At 37.5% G+C, this 19,509-nt stretch overlaps 1 protein-coding gene across 2 annotated transcripts in view; it reads right to left on the reverse strand.

The window, feature by feature from the left end:
- Positions 1–10,778: 10,778 nt before the first annotated feature.
- MSL3 (MSL complex subunit 3) overlaps positions 10,779–19,509 on the reverse strand; it is a 47,431-nt gene continuing 38,700 nt past the window's right edge. Inside the window, exons 8-13 of one of the 2 annotated variants that reach the window (XM_081327330.1) lie at positions 18,158–18,316; positions 17,650–17,912; positions 14,883–14,992; positions 14,346–14,445; positions 13,786–13,870; positions 10,779–12,703 (exon numbers count right to left, since the gene is read on the reverse strand). In XM_081327330.1, coding sequence (XP_081183456.1) covers positions 12,604–12,703; positions 13,786–13,870; positions 14,346–14,445; positions 14,883–14,992; positions 17,650–17,912; positions 18,158–18,316 — 817 coding nt within the window. In that variant the 3' untranslated portion in view covers positions 10,779–12,603. The remainder of the gene's footprint in view (positions 12,704–13,785; positions 13,871–14,345; positions 14,446–14,882; positions 14,993–17,649; positions 17,913–18,157; positions 18,317–19,509) is intronic. The other variant, XM_081327331.1, reaches the window with a different exon arrangement.

The raw sequence follows: 19,509 nt of genomic DNA on the forward strand, positions 1-19,509 counted from the left end.
AACTGTCCTCTTAACAATTTGATAACCTCTTTGATCTTCACATCCGATGGATTCAAATTTAGGGCCTTTTCTTTTTCCCTAATTTCATTCTCTAATTCTTTCCTCCTAAATTCCAAGTTACGTCTGTATTTATTGTTCATATATATTAACACCCCTCTCATATAAGCTTTGCTAGCATCCCAAACCATGTCCATAGAGGTACCCTTGTTCATGTTAGTTTCAAAAAAGTCCTTCATCTGTTTTTTACACTCTTCCACATTTCCCTGGTTCCTAAACAGGTTCTCATTTAGGTGCCAAGAGCGCCTATCTCTATTATCCTTGTCAATCTCTAACCAGACTGGACTATGATCAGACATAGTTCTTGGACAAATCTTTATCTTCTTGATCCTGGAAAAAAAATCATTAGTCGTTAATATAAAGTCAATCCTGGAAAAAGATTGATGTCTATCAGAAAAAAAAGTATAATCTTTTTCTTGTAAGTGTCTTTCTCTCCAAATGTCTCGCAACTCCAAATCATCCTTCATCTCGAAAAAAGATTTAGGCAATCTAGCATGGCTTGGAGTACGCCTAAAAGAATTGCACTTGTCCAATTGTACATCCAAGACACCGTTCCAATCTCCCATAAAAATAAAAGATTTATAATCCAGCTGAGTGATCTTACTGTGTAATGAACTATAAAAATCAGCTTGTTGTTGATTAGGAGCATACAGTCCAACCAAAAGCGTTTTTTTGCCTTCTAACAACAAATCTATTATAACATATCTTCCTTGTTTATCTGCTTCTATTAACTCCGCTGTCATAGTATTCTTAACATAAATAACCACTCCATTCTTCTTATTCATAGCAGAAGCAATAAATTGTGTACCCAATCTAGAGTTCAATAGGTACTTTTGGTCCATAGCCCTAATATGTGTTTCTTGCAAGCAAATAACATCAATCTTAAATTGTGTTAAGTATTGAAAAATTTTCTTTCTCTTCTGTGGTGAGTTTAAGCCGTTAACATTCCAGGTTAAAAACTTAATCGCCATCCTTAGCGACCCGAAGCTTCTGGAGCACGTCTGCCAGGAGTCCCTTAACTTCCTTTACAATATTGTTGATGGATGGACAGCAATGGAAAAATGGACTGAGCTTGGACTAATTGAAGACAATTATGAATATGGCATGGTGATAAGCAGTGCTTTTTTTGTAAAATAAAAAGGTGCTGGAACTCACAGACGTCAGACAACCCACCTTGCCTACCCTACAAGGTTCCATCCAAAAAAGGTGCCGGAACTCCGTTCTGAGCGTTCTATGAGAAAAAAAGCCCTGGTGATAAGACTCTGAATATCCTACTGCTGCCTTTATGATAAATGAAATATATCTTAATATTCCTTAACCAAATCTTAATTGAATTGACAGAGCACTGAACTTCTGTACATGAAACAGAGTAAGTCAACATCTTTTCATCTATTTTATAAGCAAGACACCTTGTGCTGGCACTAAAGATAGATTTATCAACATTTTTTAAAGCCAGACACAGAACAGGAATAATACAAAATGATATATTGACTAGATGTCTAAATACAAAACATGTTTTTCACTTATCAGAACAAAGGACTGGAAACCTCCTCTTTTTATTTATTTTTATTTTTTTATTTTAATCCCATTTATATCCCGCCCTTCTCCAAAGACTCAGGGTGGCTTACAATTTAAGCACAAACCAATGTGCTTAGCAATAGCCTTCATTCTATGTATATGCCTGCTTATTAGGTCTTTCGCCCCCCCCAAACGGCATTATTACAAAGTCAGCTTATTGCCCCCAACAATCTGGGTCCTCATTTTACCTACCTCGGAAGGATGGAAGGCTGAGTCAACCTTGAGCCTGGTGGGATGCGAACCTGCACTAATTGCAGGCAGCTGGTTTTACTTAAGGAGGCATTAGCCCACTGCTCCACCAAGGCTCTTTTTTGGATGTTGAACTCTTTTTGGATGTCAATCAAGCTACATTTTGTAATGAAGATAAAGATGGTTAGCAGAATGCACACTTGTAGATGCAAGCATCATTTATTAGTTCCCATTAGAAGCAAGTACCATGACAATAAAAGAAAACAAAGGATGATACCAGATGGAAAATGTAACTGAAACAAGAGCATACTAAGGTATAAGTGGATTTTTATGAAATAATAATAATTTTAAAAGGTAATAAAACTATCTATGTATTTCTTTTGGCAATTGTCATCCTTTCAGATTAATAATGCCAAGCTTAATAAGAAGGCACAATAGGAATACCAGAATATTCTTTATTGTAGTATGCTAAAATAAGAACCAGGATTTAACCAACTTTCTGCTAGTCCCATCTTATGCATATTCCACTAAACAAAATTGAGGCAGAATTATTTTGAGTTTCTGTCATCTTTCTCAGAGCTCCTTCTTTCCCTATTCCCAAAACCAGTTCTACATTCTTTGCATCACTTTCTCTGTCAGACATCATTCACCTTGGCACACAAAGACAGGGCAGACAATTTTTTCAAGGGCAATAGAGACAGAATCCCCTTCATGGATTACTGCCTTGTTGTGGCGAAGGGGCTTGCGTAATTCAATGAAGCTATGAGCTATGCCGTGCAGGGCCACCCAAGACGGACAGGTCATAGCCGAGAGTTCTGACAAAACGTGATCCACTGGAGATGGAAATGGCAACCCACTCCAGTATCTTTGCCATGAAAACCCTATGGACAGTACCAAAAGGCAAAACGATATGACGCTGGAAGATGAGCCCCTCAGGTCGGAAGGCGTCCAATATGCTACTGGAGAAGAGCAGAGGGCTAGTACTAGTAGCGCCAGAAAGAATGAAGCGACTGGGCCAAAGCCGAAAGGACGCTCAGCTGTGGATGTGTCTGGTGGTGAAAGGAAAGTCCGATGCTGTAAAGATTTTTTCTCCATAGGAACCTGGAATGTAAGATCCATGAATCAAGGCAAGCTGGACGTGGTCAAACAAGAGATGACAAGACTGAACATCGACATCTTAGGTATCAGCGAACTAAAATGGACAGGAATGGGTGAATTTAATTCAGATGACCATCAGGTATACTACTGCGGGCAAGAATCCCTCAGAAGAAATGGAGTAGCCTTCATAGTCAATAAAAGAGTAGGAAAAGCAATACTGGGATACAATCCTCAAAATGACAGAATGATCTCAGTTCGAATCCAAGGCAAACCATTCAATATCACAGTAGTCCAAGTCTATGCCCCAACCACCAGTGCTGAAGAGGATGAAATTGACCGGTTCTATGAATCCCTAGAGCACCTTATAGAACTAATACCAAAAAATGATGTCCTTATCATCATGGGGGATTGGAATGCTAAAGTAGGAAGCCAAAAGATAACTGGAATAACAGGCAAGTTTGGCCTTGGAGTACAAAATGAAGCAGGGCACAGGCTGATAGAATTTTGTCAAGAGAATACGATGGTCATAGCAAACACTCTTTTCCAACAACCCAAGAGATGGCTCTACACATGGACATCACCAGACGGTCAACACAGAAATCAGATTGACTATATGCTCTGCAGCCAAAGATGGAGAAGCTCTATACAGTCAGTAAAAACAAGACCAGGAGCTGACTGTGGCTCAGACCATGAGCTTCTCCTTGCAAAGTTTAAGCTTAAACTGAAGAAAGTAGGGAAAAGCACTAGGCCACTCAGGTATGAATTAAATCATATCCCTGTTGAATATACAGTAGAGGTGACAAATAGATTTAAGGAATTAGATCTGATAGACAGAGTGCCTGAAGAACTATGGACAGAGGTTCGTGACATTGTACAACAGGTAGCAACCAAAACCATCCCAAAGAAAAAGAAATGCAAGAAAGCAAAATGGCTGTCTGAGGAAGCTTTGCAAATAGCTAAGGAAAGGAGGGAAGCGAAAGGCAAGGGAGAAAAACATAGATATGCCCAATTGAATGCAGAATTCCAGAGAATAGCTAGAAGAGATAAGAATGCCTTCTTAAATGAACAGTGCAAAGAAATAGAAGAAAACAATAGAATAGGGAGGACCAGAGATCTTTTCAAGAAAATTGGACAGATGAAGGGAACGTTTAATGCAAAAATGGGCATGATAAAGGACCAAAATGGCAGGGACCTAACAGAGGCAGAAGAGATTAAGAAGAGGTGGCAAAATTACACAGAAGAACTATACAAGAATGAGCTTAACGTCCCTGATAATCACAATGAGGTGGTCACTGACCTCGAGCCAGACATCCTAGAATGTGAAGTGAAGTGGGCCTTAGAAAAGCTGAGCAACAACAAAGCTAGTGGAGGTGACAGTATTCCAGCTGAGCTATTCAAAATCTTAAAAGACAGTGCAGTAAAAGTGCTACACTCAATTTGCCAGCAAATTTGGAAAACTCAACAGTGGCCACAGGATTGGAAAAGATCAGTTTACATTCCAATTCCAAAGAAAGGCAGTGCCAAAGAATGTTCAAACTATCGCACCATTGCACTCATTTCTCATGCTAGTAAAGTCATGCTTAAAATCCTACAAGCTAGACTTCAGCAGTATGTGGATCGAGAACTACCAGAAGTACAGGCAGGATTTCGAAGAGGCAGAGGAACTAGAGATCAAATTGCCAACATACGCTGGATCATGGAGAAAGCTAGAGAGTTCCAGAAAAACATCTACTTCTGCTTCATTGACTATGCTAAAGCCTTTGATTGTGTGGATCATAACAAACTGTGGCAAGTTCTTAAAGAGATGGGAGTACCAGACCATCTTATTTGTCTCTTGAGAAACCTATATGCGGGTCAAGAAGCAACAGTGAGAACTGGACATGGAACCACTGATTGGTTCAAAATTGGGAAAGGAGTCCGGCAAGGCTGTATACTGTCGCCCTGCCTATTTAACTTATATGCAGAGCACATCATGAGAAAGGCAGGGCTAGATGAATCAAAAGTTGGAATTAAGATTGCCGGAAGAAATATCAACAACCTAAGATACGCAGATGATACCACTCTAATGGCAGAAAGTGAAGAAGAACTAAAGAGCCTCTTGTTGCAGGTGAAGAAGGAGAGTGCAAAACTTGGGTTGAAACTTAACATTAAGAAAACCAAGATCATGGCATCTGGCCCTCTCAATTCCTGGCAAATAGATGGGGAAGAAATGGAGGTAGTGACAGATTTTATTTTCCTGGGCTCCAAGATCACTGCAGATGGGGACTGTAGCCAAGAAATTAAAAGACGCTTGCTCCTGGGGAGGAAAGCCATGGCAAATCTAGACAGCACACTAAAAAGCAGAGACATAACCCTGTCAACAAAAGTGCATATAGTCAAGGCTATGGTCTTCCCAGTTGCAATGTATGGCAGTGAAAGTTGGACCATAAGAAAGGCTGAGCGCCAAAGAATTGAGGCCTTTGAACTATGGTGCTGGAGAAGACTCCTGCGAGTCCCTTGGACTGCAAGGCGATCAAACCGGTCAGTCCTAGAGATCAATCCTGAGTGCTCTTTAGAAGGCCAGATCCTGAAGCTAAAACTCAAATACTTTGGCCACCTAATGAGAAGGAAGGACTCACTGGAGAAGAGCCTAATGCTGGGAAAGATCGAGGGCAATAGAAGAAGGGGACGACAGAGAATGAGGTGGCTGGATGGAGTCACTGAAGCAGTAGGCGTGAGCTTAAATGGACTCCAGAAGATGGTAGAGGACAGGAAGGCCTGGAGGAATGTTGTCCATAGGGTCGCGATGGGTCGGACACGACTTTGCAGCTAACAACAACAAAGAGACAGAATTACTCATCCTCTCACTCTACTTGGAGATTGACTCAACATCTCACCAAAGTTAATAGACAAGTCTGGGCAGAAAAGAGTTACATGGAGCTAGTAAGTGCCTGCTCCATTCCTATTACATGACAACTGTCAACTGGACAATCTACTGTACAAAAAACGTGGAATTCACTGTCTATGGATAGGAGTTGGAAGGTCACAGTGATGGTGTGATGCTGCTTGTGTGTGAATTTCAGATGAACTAGGTAGGCAAAGTGTGGTGCATGGACATCTGCATTATCTCCCATGACCTTTCCAGTTCAGGATAGCCCTAGTCAGCCAGCTTGAAGCATGATTGGTGGGGGAGAGAAATCACTTAAAGAAGCCAATTGTTGACCATTTGAAAATTGTATTAAAAGATAGAATACTGTCATACTCTTTATCCCCTCTCTGCAGTAAGCTATATATAACATTTCTACTTTATTTGAATAATACTATATATAAATGTATAAGAAATCTTAATGCTCTACCAAAGGCATTTTAATCCTCTATTAAAAGCAGATGCTGGATATGCTATGATCACCACAAAGAAGCAAAATACAAAAAATGAAGATGCTATAAAAATGATTCATAGATGAAATATTTATTACTCTGGTAATTGTGATGTCCATTAATAGCTGATGGCCGGCAATGTATCTTATTATTCTATTTGACAGTCATAGAACATTTCTCTATTATTAGAAATATATATATATACTTTCAGACAGCAGCCATACATTTATAAAGGACATCTGCCATTACAAGCACCAAGTTATTCTAGAAAACCAATAAATGAACTTTGTATTAAACAATATTTATTTGTAGTTGCCATTACCCAGTCTTTCAAATAGTATGGTTGATGAGAATACAGAATAGAAAAGCTAATATTGCCAAAATTTTCTAGATTGTCTTCATATTAATTTCACAAAAGGTAGAAAAAATAAATTTCCCCAATAACCAGTATATTTGGGGTGGTGGGCTTACAACATTCAGTTTTATTTTTACCTATTAAGATTAGGTTAGGTTGACATATCACAATAATTTATGTGGCTTGGTTTAGTTGTTACTGGTATCTATATAGGCACTGCAGCATGTCAGTCATAGGTTATTTAGATAACAAACCACAGTTAAAGAAAAATACAGCCTAGCACAAGTTTTACAGCCTTGATGTTTTTTAGTAGTTTCCCATCCAAGTACTACATGAGTTTGGCTCTCCTTAGCTTTTCAACATCAGCCAAACTAGGGGTTGCTACTTAGCTGTACTATTTATTTACATAATGTTGCTTTTATTTAACTAGTAAAATAATTTAATTTAATAATAATTTGCACTTAGTATTGAAACTTGGAAGCACATAGACTGATACAATTCCTGGTACCAGAAATAAATCATTATATTGCCATTTCCATTGTCTCAGATTATAGAATATGCTAGCTAGATGTAACAGATATTACAATCCAACATCACATGATCATAAATGTTCAGACATGTGAATGGCTTTTATGCTTAAGCAATTATGGTTATTGTTGATACTGGAATTATGCCAGTAGGACGCCATCACAGCCAAGTTCCTGATTTATAGGAGAAAGTCATATGTCAATTGCTTAAATCTGTGAAGTAACCTTCAAATATACAGTATGTTAGAAAAATATCACTTTTAATTGTCACAAATCACACTCTTTGAGCAGGGGACTTTGTTGCTCATAAAAGAAACAAAAATAAGTGATTAACTGAGGCTGGCTCTTATTGACAACTGTCCCCTTAGGATTTTGGATCATTGCTGTTAATTGAGGCCAGACCAGATTCCTGAAACTTCACTTAATCTCCAAAAAACTTTAGACCAAAGGAGGTGAAGTTAGGAGTGGGTAAATAATCCAACAGGAATTCCAAATATCTTTTTTATAACAGGTTTCATGAGTTGTACCAGCTAACAAACTGAAGTCTTTAGAAGAGCTTATGCAGCAGTTGCTGAAAAGGCTTGCACAAAAATCAGCTAGTCAGGCTCTTCCAAGTGACAGGTCTTGAATAAAACAAAGTACTTTTCTTCTAACAATCATCTAATCTTTGCTGCCCCACATAAACCATTATTATAAAAATGAACTCATGCTTCAGCTTTGTAACAGCTGTGGTTAAAATATCTATCTATCCATCAGAAGAGCCACTAATTACACCACTAATGGCTGTAAAGTTCTGCATCCAATTCTTGAAGATCTGGGACTTTGCAGCACCACACAAACAAGTTACAAAACACATCTAGTAGTATTCTGTTATTGTACACAGTTAAGATCATCCTGGAAGAGATTGTTTATATAGCTGTATGCATTAGATTTCCCATCTGCTGTGGGGGAAAAAACTGTTTTAAACATGTTCACTATGCTATATGGGATTATTTTTCAGTTGTGACCAATAGCAAATCTACATGCTTTTGAATTAAAAAAAAATAGCCAGTTTCGTAGGGAAACATTGTAAAGCTGTTATTCATGTATTGTTTTGTCATGGTCAATTTTAATTTTGACTTTGGCGACAGTACAAGAAACTTTCTATAAGCTACTTTCTGCTTTTTTTAGTTATGCTTGACACCTGGAATTATATGAACTTTTAAAAAAAATAGTTTCTGATTGCTTTTATACTAGGGCTGAGACAGAATGATTGGTGCAAAATCATCTGTTTGGCTCCTATGTCTAAGACACAACTAGAGCTCCATCTTCCAGCTTCTAGTCCAATTCCTTTAAATGATATAGTAAATTGATTTATTTTCTGCATTGTATTTATCTTATCTGGCAGCTATTGCAGTGAACCATAGTGTTAAGTGCTGAGGGAGATGCTCTCCTTTAATTCTGTTAGCTATTGAGCAAACAAGCCTGAAACATATTCCCCCCTCAAATTATCATAGCTACTAAGATGTTATATTTCCTATTACTTAGTACATTACAGCTGCTTCTTCACATTTGCTTCATTTCAATATTCCCAGGAGTCCTCTTCCCCAAACAGCAGCAATTCCCTTAAGGTCTATTTTCTGTACAGGCAGCAAGATAACAATTCACACATTTTACAATTGTATACATTTACTTTTGAACACCACAAGAACAACTGGAGAGGGAAACAGTCAATTTGCCCATGACAAATTCTTATCAATCATCTGGATCATATCCAATATATTCAAGACTCTTAAAGGCATATAAATCATGCAGTTATAATTGGAACACACTGATAACAGGAAATGTGTATTTTAAAATGTAAGTTTAACTTGCTTACAGATTCAAAATGATTCAAGATCAATGACTTTTGCATTAAGCAAGAAGAACATTCTGCATTCTCATAGATTGTGCTAACTTTCTGAAACATCAATACACCCACATTTTAGTTTAGATAATAATTTTTATTATGTCGACTAGAGAACAAATTTGGATGAGATATGTGTAATTCTTTCATAGAAATTTTTATACTCTGAACTCATAATGTTGGTATTTTCCCCAAAAAATAAATATCACAATTCTCTGCAAATTAAAATACAATAAAACTGATATATTGAACATTTTTCTATTTACACATTCTAAATAAATGCTCCAAAAATCCTAACATGTGGAACAGACTGATCTTATTCATGTTTATTGAAATCTTCTCTTGCTAATCTACAGCCTACAGTATCCTAATTATAACCCTCGCCTTAGATATACCTTCTGCATTTCTCTTGCCCAAATTTTATTGTAATTAACATGAGGGATATGTGTGTGTGTGTAGGCACACATTCTACATAGCTAGTGTAGATGTCAGATAGGTTTGACTACAATTGTCATAATTCTTAGCTACCCTGTGATTTTCCATCCAATGTAAGTGGATTATTTCTAAAAGGATGAGAACATAATTACATGCCAGCTGAATATTATTGAAGTATAATCAAAAGTATTTCCAACTTCCAGAGCCATGTATACTAAAACAGAGGCTTCATTTATCTATACTAGTGATGGTTATCTTGCAGTAGAACAAAATACCTAAACATTTTGGTCCTGTAAAGGAACGCAACACTTTTATGCCAAAATAGTATGAAACTCCTTTCAAATAAGTACACTAAAATAATGTACCTAACGTATTTTTACATTTTTGTATGTCATATCATTATATTTATTTAGAAGTTTCTAAAAACTAGCTCAAGATGTCAAGTAGAATCATTCCTTTAGTAAGGCTGAACAATGAAGTATCTTTATAAAGCTTCAGTATATTCATATTTATTTTGTGATAAATGATATATGAATTAATATAACATTGACAGCTTAATCAGAAGAGAAGTCAGCCATTTCTGCCTATGACAAATCTGACCTCAATAAATATGTGATATATCTTTGTGGCAGAATTTACTTACCAGTGTGTACTGTGGACATATGAAAGTGAGAACACAGCTAAGAAAAATGAATATATTGAACATCAAATAAGCAAGATGGAATGAAATATTTTCAAATGCAGGACTCACATAAAGTATTTTGTGTTCCTGTACATAAAAGTGCTTCCCCATTCCATCTAAAGCAGCCATAAGGGATTGGGTCAATTTAGCTATTATAGGCTGGTTTTACATTACTATGTGTAGGAGAAAAGTAGTCTGAGCTGGAAGGCAGAGTTAAATGTTTCATCAGTTTGGAGTCAGTTTTGTCACAAGAGATCCAAGTTCAGCCCCCCACCCACCCAGTGGTGGGATTCAAATATGTGAATAACCGGTTCTCTGTGTGGATGCTGCTTCCAGAAATCCATTCTGGGCCTGGGCAACAAAAAATTAGGTATCGGTTCTGCCAAACTGGTGCGAACTGCCACCATCCCATGAATACCACTGACTCTTATCTAGTACCAATTTAGCTTTGACTGTTAGCTAATTTGATTCTTGTGTATAGGTATCAACAACAAACTCTACTGTATTTTGAACTCAGTGAATGCTCCTGGTTATTTGTGCCTGACACTATGCATTATTTGGATGCAATAAAATACAGTAGTTAGCATTCAAACATGCTGAAAACAGAATGATAAAAATGTTATTTATTGTACTACATTTATACAACATTAATATTTAATTATATCTTTAAAACAGTATTTTACACTAAACTTAATAAATGTTTCACTCACTACAAGGCTGCAATTCAAAGTTTTAAGATTTAGGACTTACGTCAGAAAAGTAATGCATACAATCTATCAACACATTTATACTGAATTTAGCAGCAAAATAACAGCTTACAAATTACAGAGCTGGTCACACATTTTTAATAGGTATCCATTCAAATATTATGTAAGGGCACCAAGATAATTGCACCCATTTACATTAGCATGCTTTTTAAAAAAATGTTCTCTATGTAACAGCAAGAATTTGGAAGCCGAATGGCAGGATTACAAAGCATGACCTGAGTGTTGAAGACTAGTATCAACAACATGTTTTTTCTACAATTTCTGTGCCTAGATTTTTCAACATTTGGCTCTGCTAGTTGGGGTTGCAGTTATAGTCCACATCATCACAGAGATCACAACTGTTATTCCTGTTCTTATCTATTAGCTACTTGAACTTATGCTCTGAATTTCTAAAATAAGACAGTTAGGATGTCATTACTTAATAGGATTGCTTCATCAGGCTCAATTATCTGATTGGCAGAGTACAATATGAAGTATTCTAGTTCAACAGTCCCAACCTTTCCAGCTTGGCAACCCAGCCCAATGGGGAGCACTTGTGCTTATGCGTGAAGCTCCATTCCTGTGAATGGAGCTTTGCATGAGCACAAGTGTCCTCCGCTCACACAAGTGGAGCTTCATGTGTGCAAATGCTTGCCCATCTCTCCCGCAGCCTGGTTTCGAACAGGCTGTGGCCTGGTAGTGCGCCATGGCCTGGGGGCTGGAGACCCCTGTTCTAGTTAGCTTGCCTCATGCAAGCACATTATATTTGCAATGTATCATGAGTTGACCATAATAGTCCTAGTGAAATTAATGGTACTTTTTAAGATGTGCTGCAGTAAGATCGGACTAACTGAATGGTAGCATGACTCTTCCATATTTACCAAATTCTTCCAGTTTAGAAATCAGTTAGCCTTTGTTAACATGAACAGAATATTCTGATTCTTCTGTTACTTCCATAAATAAATTCTAGTTGATTTACCAGCAAGAACTAAAGAATTAAAACAAAACAAAACTCAAGTATTTCCAGATCCAAAATTTTGCCAAATAACTATCACATCATTCTTTCTTCCAAAAATTATTAAGCATATCCTCTTCTTAAATACAAAAAGCCCTAACCTCCTAAAGCAATTAATTAATTCCAATCAAAGCTATTTGGTCACTATGAAATGGACCTACAGAGAATTAATAGTGCTTCCTTGAAGGTATCCTCAAGTTCATCCCTCATACTTAATCACTTGAGACAGAAAGAATGCTAACATAGAAGTGGTTTCTTAGATTCTATAGGAAAAAAACCCCAAATATGAACAACCTGTACAATGCAACTGCCTTTACTTTTTAAACAGAAATGATAAAAGGTCAATCTGAAGCAAGGCTATAATAATGTGGAACACAGGATGAATTAGTTCTTCTCAAGTCTGTTTCTAATGCATCTCTTCCTTTTTCTTACTTTATTTGTATGCAGTTCTACGCATTAACAGTCAATGCAGAGCTTCATTTATCTGGTAGCGAAGTGCGAGTGCTAGAATGCAACATCAGCAAAGCTCTGAAATGAAATTTTCTTTATGTCAAAAGAACAACATTGTTGCAAGCATTTGTGATATTATATCTTCCAATTTTTCTTGATCTTGAAGTAATGCAATAAAATAGGAGACATGGAGCATGCCGAGTTTGTACAGCTAATTGCATCCACAGTTTCAGTAGATAGCACGTGGATTTTTGGTGGAATAATAGGCCTCGCAGGCTGCTACATAAGCTGACTCTGGAAAGAAGTCATCATGATACTCAGCTAGGAACCTATAGAAGTAAGATATGTATGATTATTTGTTCTGTTAAATTACCCAAGCATTACCTTAAAATGCTTCTGAAAAACTGCTATAAATTAACCATGTACAAAGAACCCCATGCCATTAATCTTACAAATGGTTAATTGGGTGTGGTTCCCATTATATCCAATGGGACTTACTTTTGAACTTTGAACAGTTGCAAGTAATCCACTGAAATACTTCTGGAAATGCTTTTGTTAAAATGTAAGATTATTATTTGAACAGATTTTAGAGATGTTTTTCTAATTTCTGTAATTTATTTGAAACTAAAATAATTAAATAGTATTATAATTTTATATTTGATGATTAAATGCTTTTTCAGCACATGAATTTTAAAATAAAGACCTTTGTTTGCCAACTAAGCAGCTTTGGGCTAACAAATTCCTCTAGATCAGGGGTGTCACTGCCGGCCCATGGGCTGGTTGCATCATGCGGAGGCCGCACCCACCCCAGCTCCGGCAATGCCAAAAACGTCACAATACGTTGAGACACGTCATGTGAAGTGGCAAGTTTGACACCCTTGCTCTAGATATATATTCACTACTGTGTGCCTGCTTACTCTCTTGTAATCTCTTCCTCTCTAATGAATGTAAATGCAAACATTAATTCTCTTTTTGAATCCTAGAACCAAGTGAGCATTCCAAAAGGTATGGAAATGGGGGAAAGAGCTATAAGATTTAATCCTCTTATTCAGCTTCCTCATGAATCTAATTCTGGAAACTTTCACTGCCATTTGGGTTCACTTGACTCTTTGGGGTCATATCTTTATGACACTGTAAAGCAAAGGACAACTGGAGTAAAACTGTAGCACAGTTTCAGTCATGTGAGTTTTCCCTTAAGTACTGTTTCACTTAATAACCATGTGCCATGCTAAATGAGAAATAACCATATTACAAGGAAAGTACAGAAGCTAAAACTTTCTGATTAGAATCTTCTACTTTTCTCCTATACAGTGAATTAGCTAACAAATAACTCTCCTATAACTAAAATGTTTGTTCTGCAAGTTACTAGCTGCTCTTGAATATTCTAAATTTGCTATTATCCATAGGTTACCTTAGGAACAACTCAAAATGCTTTACTAAAGCTTTTAGATTTTTGTCAGAAAAGCTCATCTTCCCAAGTATCTCTGGAAGCTTTACTGTAAAAACAAAAAGGGAAAAAATGTCAACCCTTTCCCATTTGACAGTTTTTCTTTCAATTGAAAGCAATTTGCCATTAATACTTCCTCTTATTTGTTACTTCCACCTTTTTATATTCCATCTTTATTTCAAGCATTCATGCAATTATCTCTCCCCTCCCCTCCAAATCAGGTCTTGAATTATTTTGGGTTGAGAGTTAATAAGTGGTCTGAAATCACCCATGTTTTATAGAAATTGTTATAAAAATTGAAAGGGAGATTGAAATATAGTTCTGATTTTTTAAAAAATCCTCTTAAGGGAGATTTATATCTCTGAATAGATCAGATTATTTACAAGTACTGTTGCATATATGTACCTGAATGAACTAAATCCTATTAGGAATGCAGAATTAATTTCCAATTAAAAATCTCCAATAAATATAGTGCATAAATTAAAGTTATTACAAAAACCATTGTAGAAGTTCATATACGTTACCAAACATGCGCAGCAAATGTTGAGATCCATAAATGTAAGAAGGTGGTGGCGGCTGATCACCTGGAGGATAGCTTTCTGGCATGAGTTTCCATGACAACACCTAAAAATAAAATTAGAATAAACTTTGTCTTGATCTAAATCTAATTTAAAATCATGTCAGGATTCTACTAAATATTGTCAAAATCTTTATCTTAGTAGTTTAAAATATATAAAATAGAAAACTTTCTAATTTGTACAACTTTCTTCTTTCTACATCAGAACCATTTCCAAAAATGTTTTTAAAAGTTTATTTATTAAATAAAACTGTTCGTATTTAAAAATTAAATTTATAGAATTATGTACATAATTAGTTAAACAACTATAAGATATAAATTTTGTAATTCAACATACTAAGAAAGGAAGAGGTTAGTACTTATTAAGCAGTAAGCTAAAATGATGCAAGCTGCATTTCAATAATACCTGGAGAAATATAGGTTCCTAGTTCAAAAAAATCTTGATTCACTGTCTTGAATCAAGTCTTAAACAAGAAAAACTTACCTCATTCAATTCATTATTTCTTCTGCCTTCAAATCCAGCAAATACTGCACTACCCTCTTTGCTAGGGGTCAGTGTAATAGGAGAGGATGACCCACTGTGTACAGGAGTTTCTTAAAGAAAAGAGTAGGACATTATTTTATGCATGGATATATAAGGACAAGAACTCTTATTCAGCCATGAGAGATTTCCTACAGCTATTAAGAAATTCCTTTGATCTTTTTGTGGGTGGATGCTTTAAAACAGTTTATGACTCCTGGAAACTGCTTGGATTCCTTCTCGCAGTTTTCTTGGCAAGATTTTCAGAACTGGTTTGCCTTTGCCTTCTTCCTAGCTGAAAGTATGTCTGGCTCAAGATCACTTAGCTGGCTTTGTGCCCAAGGTGGAACTATAACTCACAGTCTCCTGGTTTCTAGCCTTGTGCTTTAACCGCTGCCCCAAACAGGCTCTCTCCATTAACATAGGCAATCTTATTTTTATAAAATTTCAGTAAGTATAAATGCATGTGATACTACATTAGTATCTTTGACTAATATTCAAAATATATATGTATAATTTCTAATAATATGTTTAATCCTCCAGGATTACATATCCTCACACACTAATATCAAGGAGCTAATAATTCTTTGCTCTGAGTGTGTGTATCTTTGAATCAGTTTTGGATTCCTGGCAACTGCCTGGAATAGTCCCTGCAGTTTTCTTGGCAAGATTTTCAGAAGTGGTTTGCCATTTCATTTCTAGGGCTAAGAGAAGTGACTAGCTCAAGTCACCTAACTGACTTTATATCTAAGTCAAAACATTGCTAGTAGCTAAATCAGACAAATTATTTTGCTAAAAAATAAAGCAATAATGGATTCTGCAAAGTTATTAGCATAAAGCAAGTTGCTTCAACTGCTTCTACAAAACAATCAGACTTATGTTCAAAGTCAACTGCCTATTGCTAAAATTTAAGAAAACTTTCTAATATCTGTCATTCAAAATGCTTGGTAAAATATTGATCTGCCTATTAGACCTCTCAACGGCTTTCGATACCATCGACCATGGTATCTTGCTGCGGCGTCTCAGGGGAGTGGGAGTGGGAGGCACGGTTTTGCAGTGGTTCTCCTCCTATCTCCTGGGACGTTCGCAGTCAGTGTTGACAGGGGGGCAGAGGTCGACCTCGAGGTCTCTCGTTTGTGGAGACCTCGGTCCTCTCGCCTCTCCTGTTCAACATCTATATGAAACCGCTGGGTGAGATCATTCGTGGCTTTGGAGTTGGGTATCATCAGTACGCTGATGATACCCAGCTTTTCATTTCGACCCCAAACCACCCCAGTGATGCCCTCAACGTGATGTCCCGTTGCCTGGAGGCGGTTCGGGTCTGGATGGGGAGGAACAGACTTCAACTCAACCCTGACAAGACTGAGTGGCTTTGCATACCTGCATCCCGGGTTATTTCGGATATTCCATCTCTCTCTATGGGGGGTGAACTATTACCCCCCGTAGATAGGGCTCGCAACTTGGGAGTCCTCCTAGACTCACGGCTTACTTTGGAAGATCACATAGTGGCTGTGACTAGGGGGGCTTTCGCCCAGGTTCGCCTGGTGCACCAGTTGCGGCCCTATCTAAGCCAGGATGACTTATGCACGGTCACTCATGTGCTCGTGACCTCTTGTCTAGACTACTGCAACGCTCTCTACATGGGGCTGCCCTTGAGGACCACCCGGAGGCTCCAACTGGTACAGAATGCAGCCGCGAGAGTTGTGTTGGGAGTCTCCCGATACTCCCATGTCACACCTCTGCTCCAAGAGCTGCATTGGTTGCCAGTTGTCTTCCGGGTGAGATTCAAGGTACTAGTAATGGTGTTTAAGGCCCTACATGGCAGGGGTCCGGAGTACCTTAGGGAACACCTGCTGCCGGCATCAACTTCCCTTCGCCCTGTACGTTCCCACAGAGAGGGCCTCCTCAGGGTGCCACTGATCAGAGAATGTCGATTGGTGGCCCCCAGGGGGAGATCCTTCTCTGTGGGCACCCCGGAGCTATGGAATCAGTTACTGGTTGAGCTCCGGATGGCACCCGATCTTCGCTCCTTCCGTCGCGATCTAAAGACATTCTTATTTGAACAAGCCGGCCTGGCCTGATGGGGGATTGGTGGGGGTTTTTATTGTTATTTTAATATTTGTATTTACTGTTTTTAGTGGGCATATATTTAATTCTTTTTTAACTTTTGTAACTTTGTATTTTTTATTCTTGCCCTGTTCACCGCCCTGAGTCCTTCGGGAGAAGGGCGGTATATAAATAAAATTATTATTATTATTATTATTATTATTATTATTATTATTATTATTATTATTATTATTATTATTATTATTATTATTATTATTATTATTATTATTATTATATTTCTGAATCATCCTCTTCAAATGCCATTATTTGTTGCTAGTGAAGACACTTGAAATGCATGTTATCATACCACAAGCATGCTTTTTATCAACTGCAATTGTCTGCTATTATTACAACAAAAATCAAATCAGGAGACATCCCCATGACAAATCCCACCCTGAAGCACAAGCTTTCAAAATCTATTAAAATAGTGATATTGGTAATATAGGCTTTATTATAAAAAGCTAAAAGTACATATGCAACGCCTTTGAAAAATGTTCATTATTAGCACTCAAATTTATCATGCTGAAGCTTCATTGAGCTTGTTAAAAGACAACTCATGAACTGAAAGTACTTTTTACATCATTGTTCCTTTTTACATAATCAGTTATCTTAACATAGAACTCACTTTTTTCAAGATGCAAAAACAATTTTGGCATTGAAGCAGGAGCCTCAGTATTCCGCCTTTTTGGCTGTGGGGAAGCACTGCTTTCTGACAACCTATCACAGTTGGATGTGTGACGTGTGGAACGCCTTAGAGACTGCAAGATTTCAGGTTCAGTTTTTCTGCGTTTTGGTGTTGCAGGTTCTCCTGTTGCAGGCTGACTATCTGTGGATTGTGGAGTTGATGGATTCAGAAGAGGTGGGCTTGGAGAAAGCTCTTCTTGATTTCTGTTCAAATAAAAATATATGGTGAACTAGGATGTTGAGTGGTTATTATGGGCCAATATACAAGGCCAATAAAGAACACTTTAAATAGTAACTATTTAACTTTCATCATTATTGAAAAGTCTTCTTTCAGCTTACTGGCTGCCAGTAAAAATTATAGTTTTATGACTATAGTTTTTTTTAAAAATAATGTCATTAAAACCATTCTATTTCTCAAAAGGAATGCAAAGAGAAAAACACAAACCCACCTGTTAGAATTTGCTACATTCTCTTTGATTGGTAGAAAAAATTTGGAGGATGTCACCTTTTTAAACTGTGCTTGTTCATAAGGATACAGTAGAATAAGAGGAAGAATGAAGTCAAAGGTTATTCTTAGGCCATCCACCATTTCTTTACATAATTCAACACTAGAAAAATAAGATTACAAAAGAAATAAGTACTTTATATAACAAAGTTTGTTAATATTTATTTTGAAGAACGTCATAACAATCAGTATTATTTATTTATCAAACTTACATGCTGCCCTTCCTCCTCTTATATTGTCTCATACTCTTTTTAGTATTACTATTAATTACTATTACTATTAGCTCAAGCATCTATTTGGCGTCAGAATCACTCAGTTAGAAACAAGCCAAAAATAATGCCTAGATAGCTATAAAGGTAAAGGTAAATGTTCCCCCGCATATGCGTGCTAGTCGTTTCCAACTCTAGGGACCGGTGCTCATCTCCGTTTCAAAGCCGAAGAGCCAACACTTGTCCGAGGACGTCTCCGTGGTCATGTGGCCGGCATGCTATAGTGGAGTGATAATTTATTTTCTATGTGTTTTCTCTACATTAAAGAATTGGAAGTTGCTCCCACAACCTATGTGTTAATTAATCTGAGTACATATAACCTGATTTTTTGGGATGAAAGAGGCTAAGAAAGGAACCTTCCCTAGGATGAAACTCAAAAGTGATGGAATGATTTGGGCTAGAACTGAAAAGAAGGAATACATGTACTGCTTGACTTCTAACCAGTTGCTTAGCAACCTTTTGAAGTTGTGATGAACTGCCCCATAAGGCAGGGGTCCCCAACCCCTGGTCCAGGGACCGGCACCAGGCCACAGCATGCCAGAAACCAGTCTGCACAAACATGCAAAGCCCCATCTGCGGGATGCAGGTAGTACATGAAACCATGCCCCTACCAGTGTGTGGAAAAAACTCTCTCCACGGAACTGGTCCCTGGTGCCCAAAAGGTTGGGGACTTCGGCCATAAGGTACTTACGACCCAATTCTGAAGTTGTGATGGAAGACCCATTCCCCAAGTCATTTGACCACATTCTAGGTGCTCAGCAACTGACCTGCATTTATACCTGTTTGCAGCATCTTGCAGTCATGTGAATGCAATTTATGACATATTTGACAAAAACTGGCCTCTACATCCTGATTTTGGCAAAAAAATGCCCCATAGGGAATAATAGATTCATTTAATAACTGCGTATTTGCTTAATGATCATGGATTCACTTAATGACAGCCACAAAGAATGTTGTAAAATTGGGTCAGTCACATGGATGACCCACTTTACGACTGACATGACTTATAATCATAATTGCAGAGTCC

Source organism: Vipera berus, assembly GCF_964194415.1.
Source record: "Vipera berus genome assembly, chromosome: 4".
Classification (NCBI taxonomy): Eukaryota; Metazoa; Chordata; class Lepidosauria; order Squamata; family Viperidae; genus Vipera; species Vipera berus.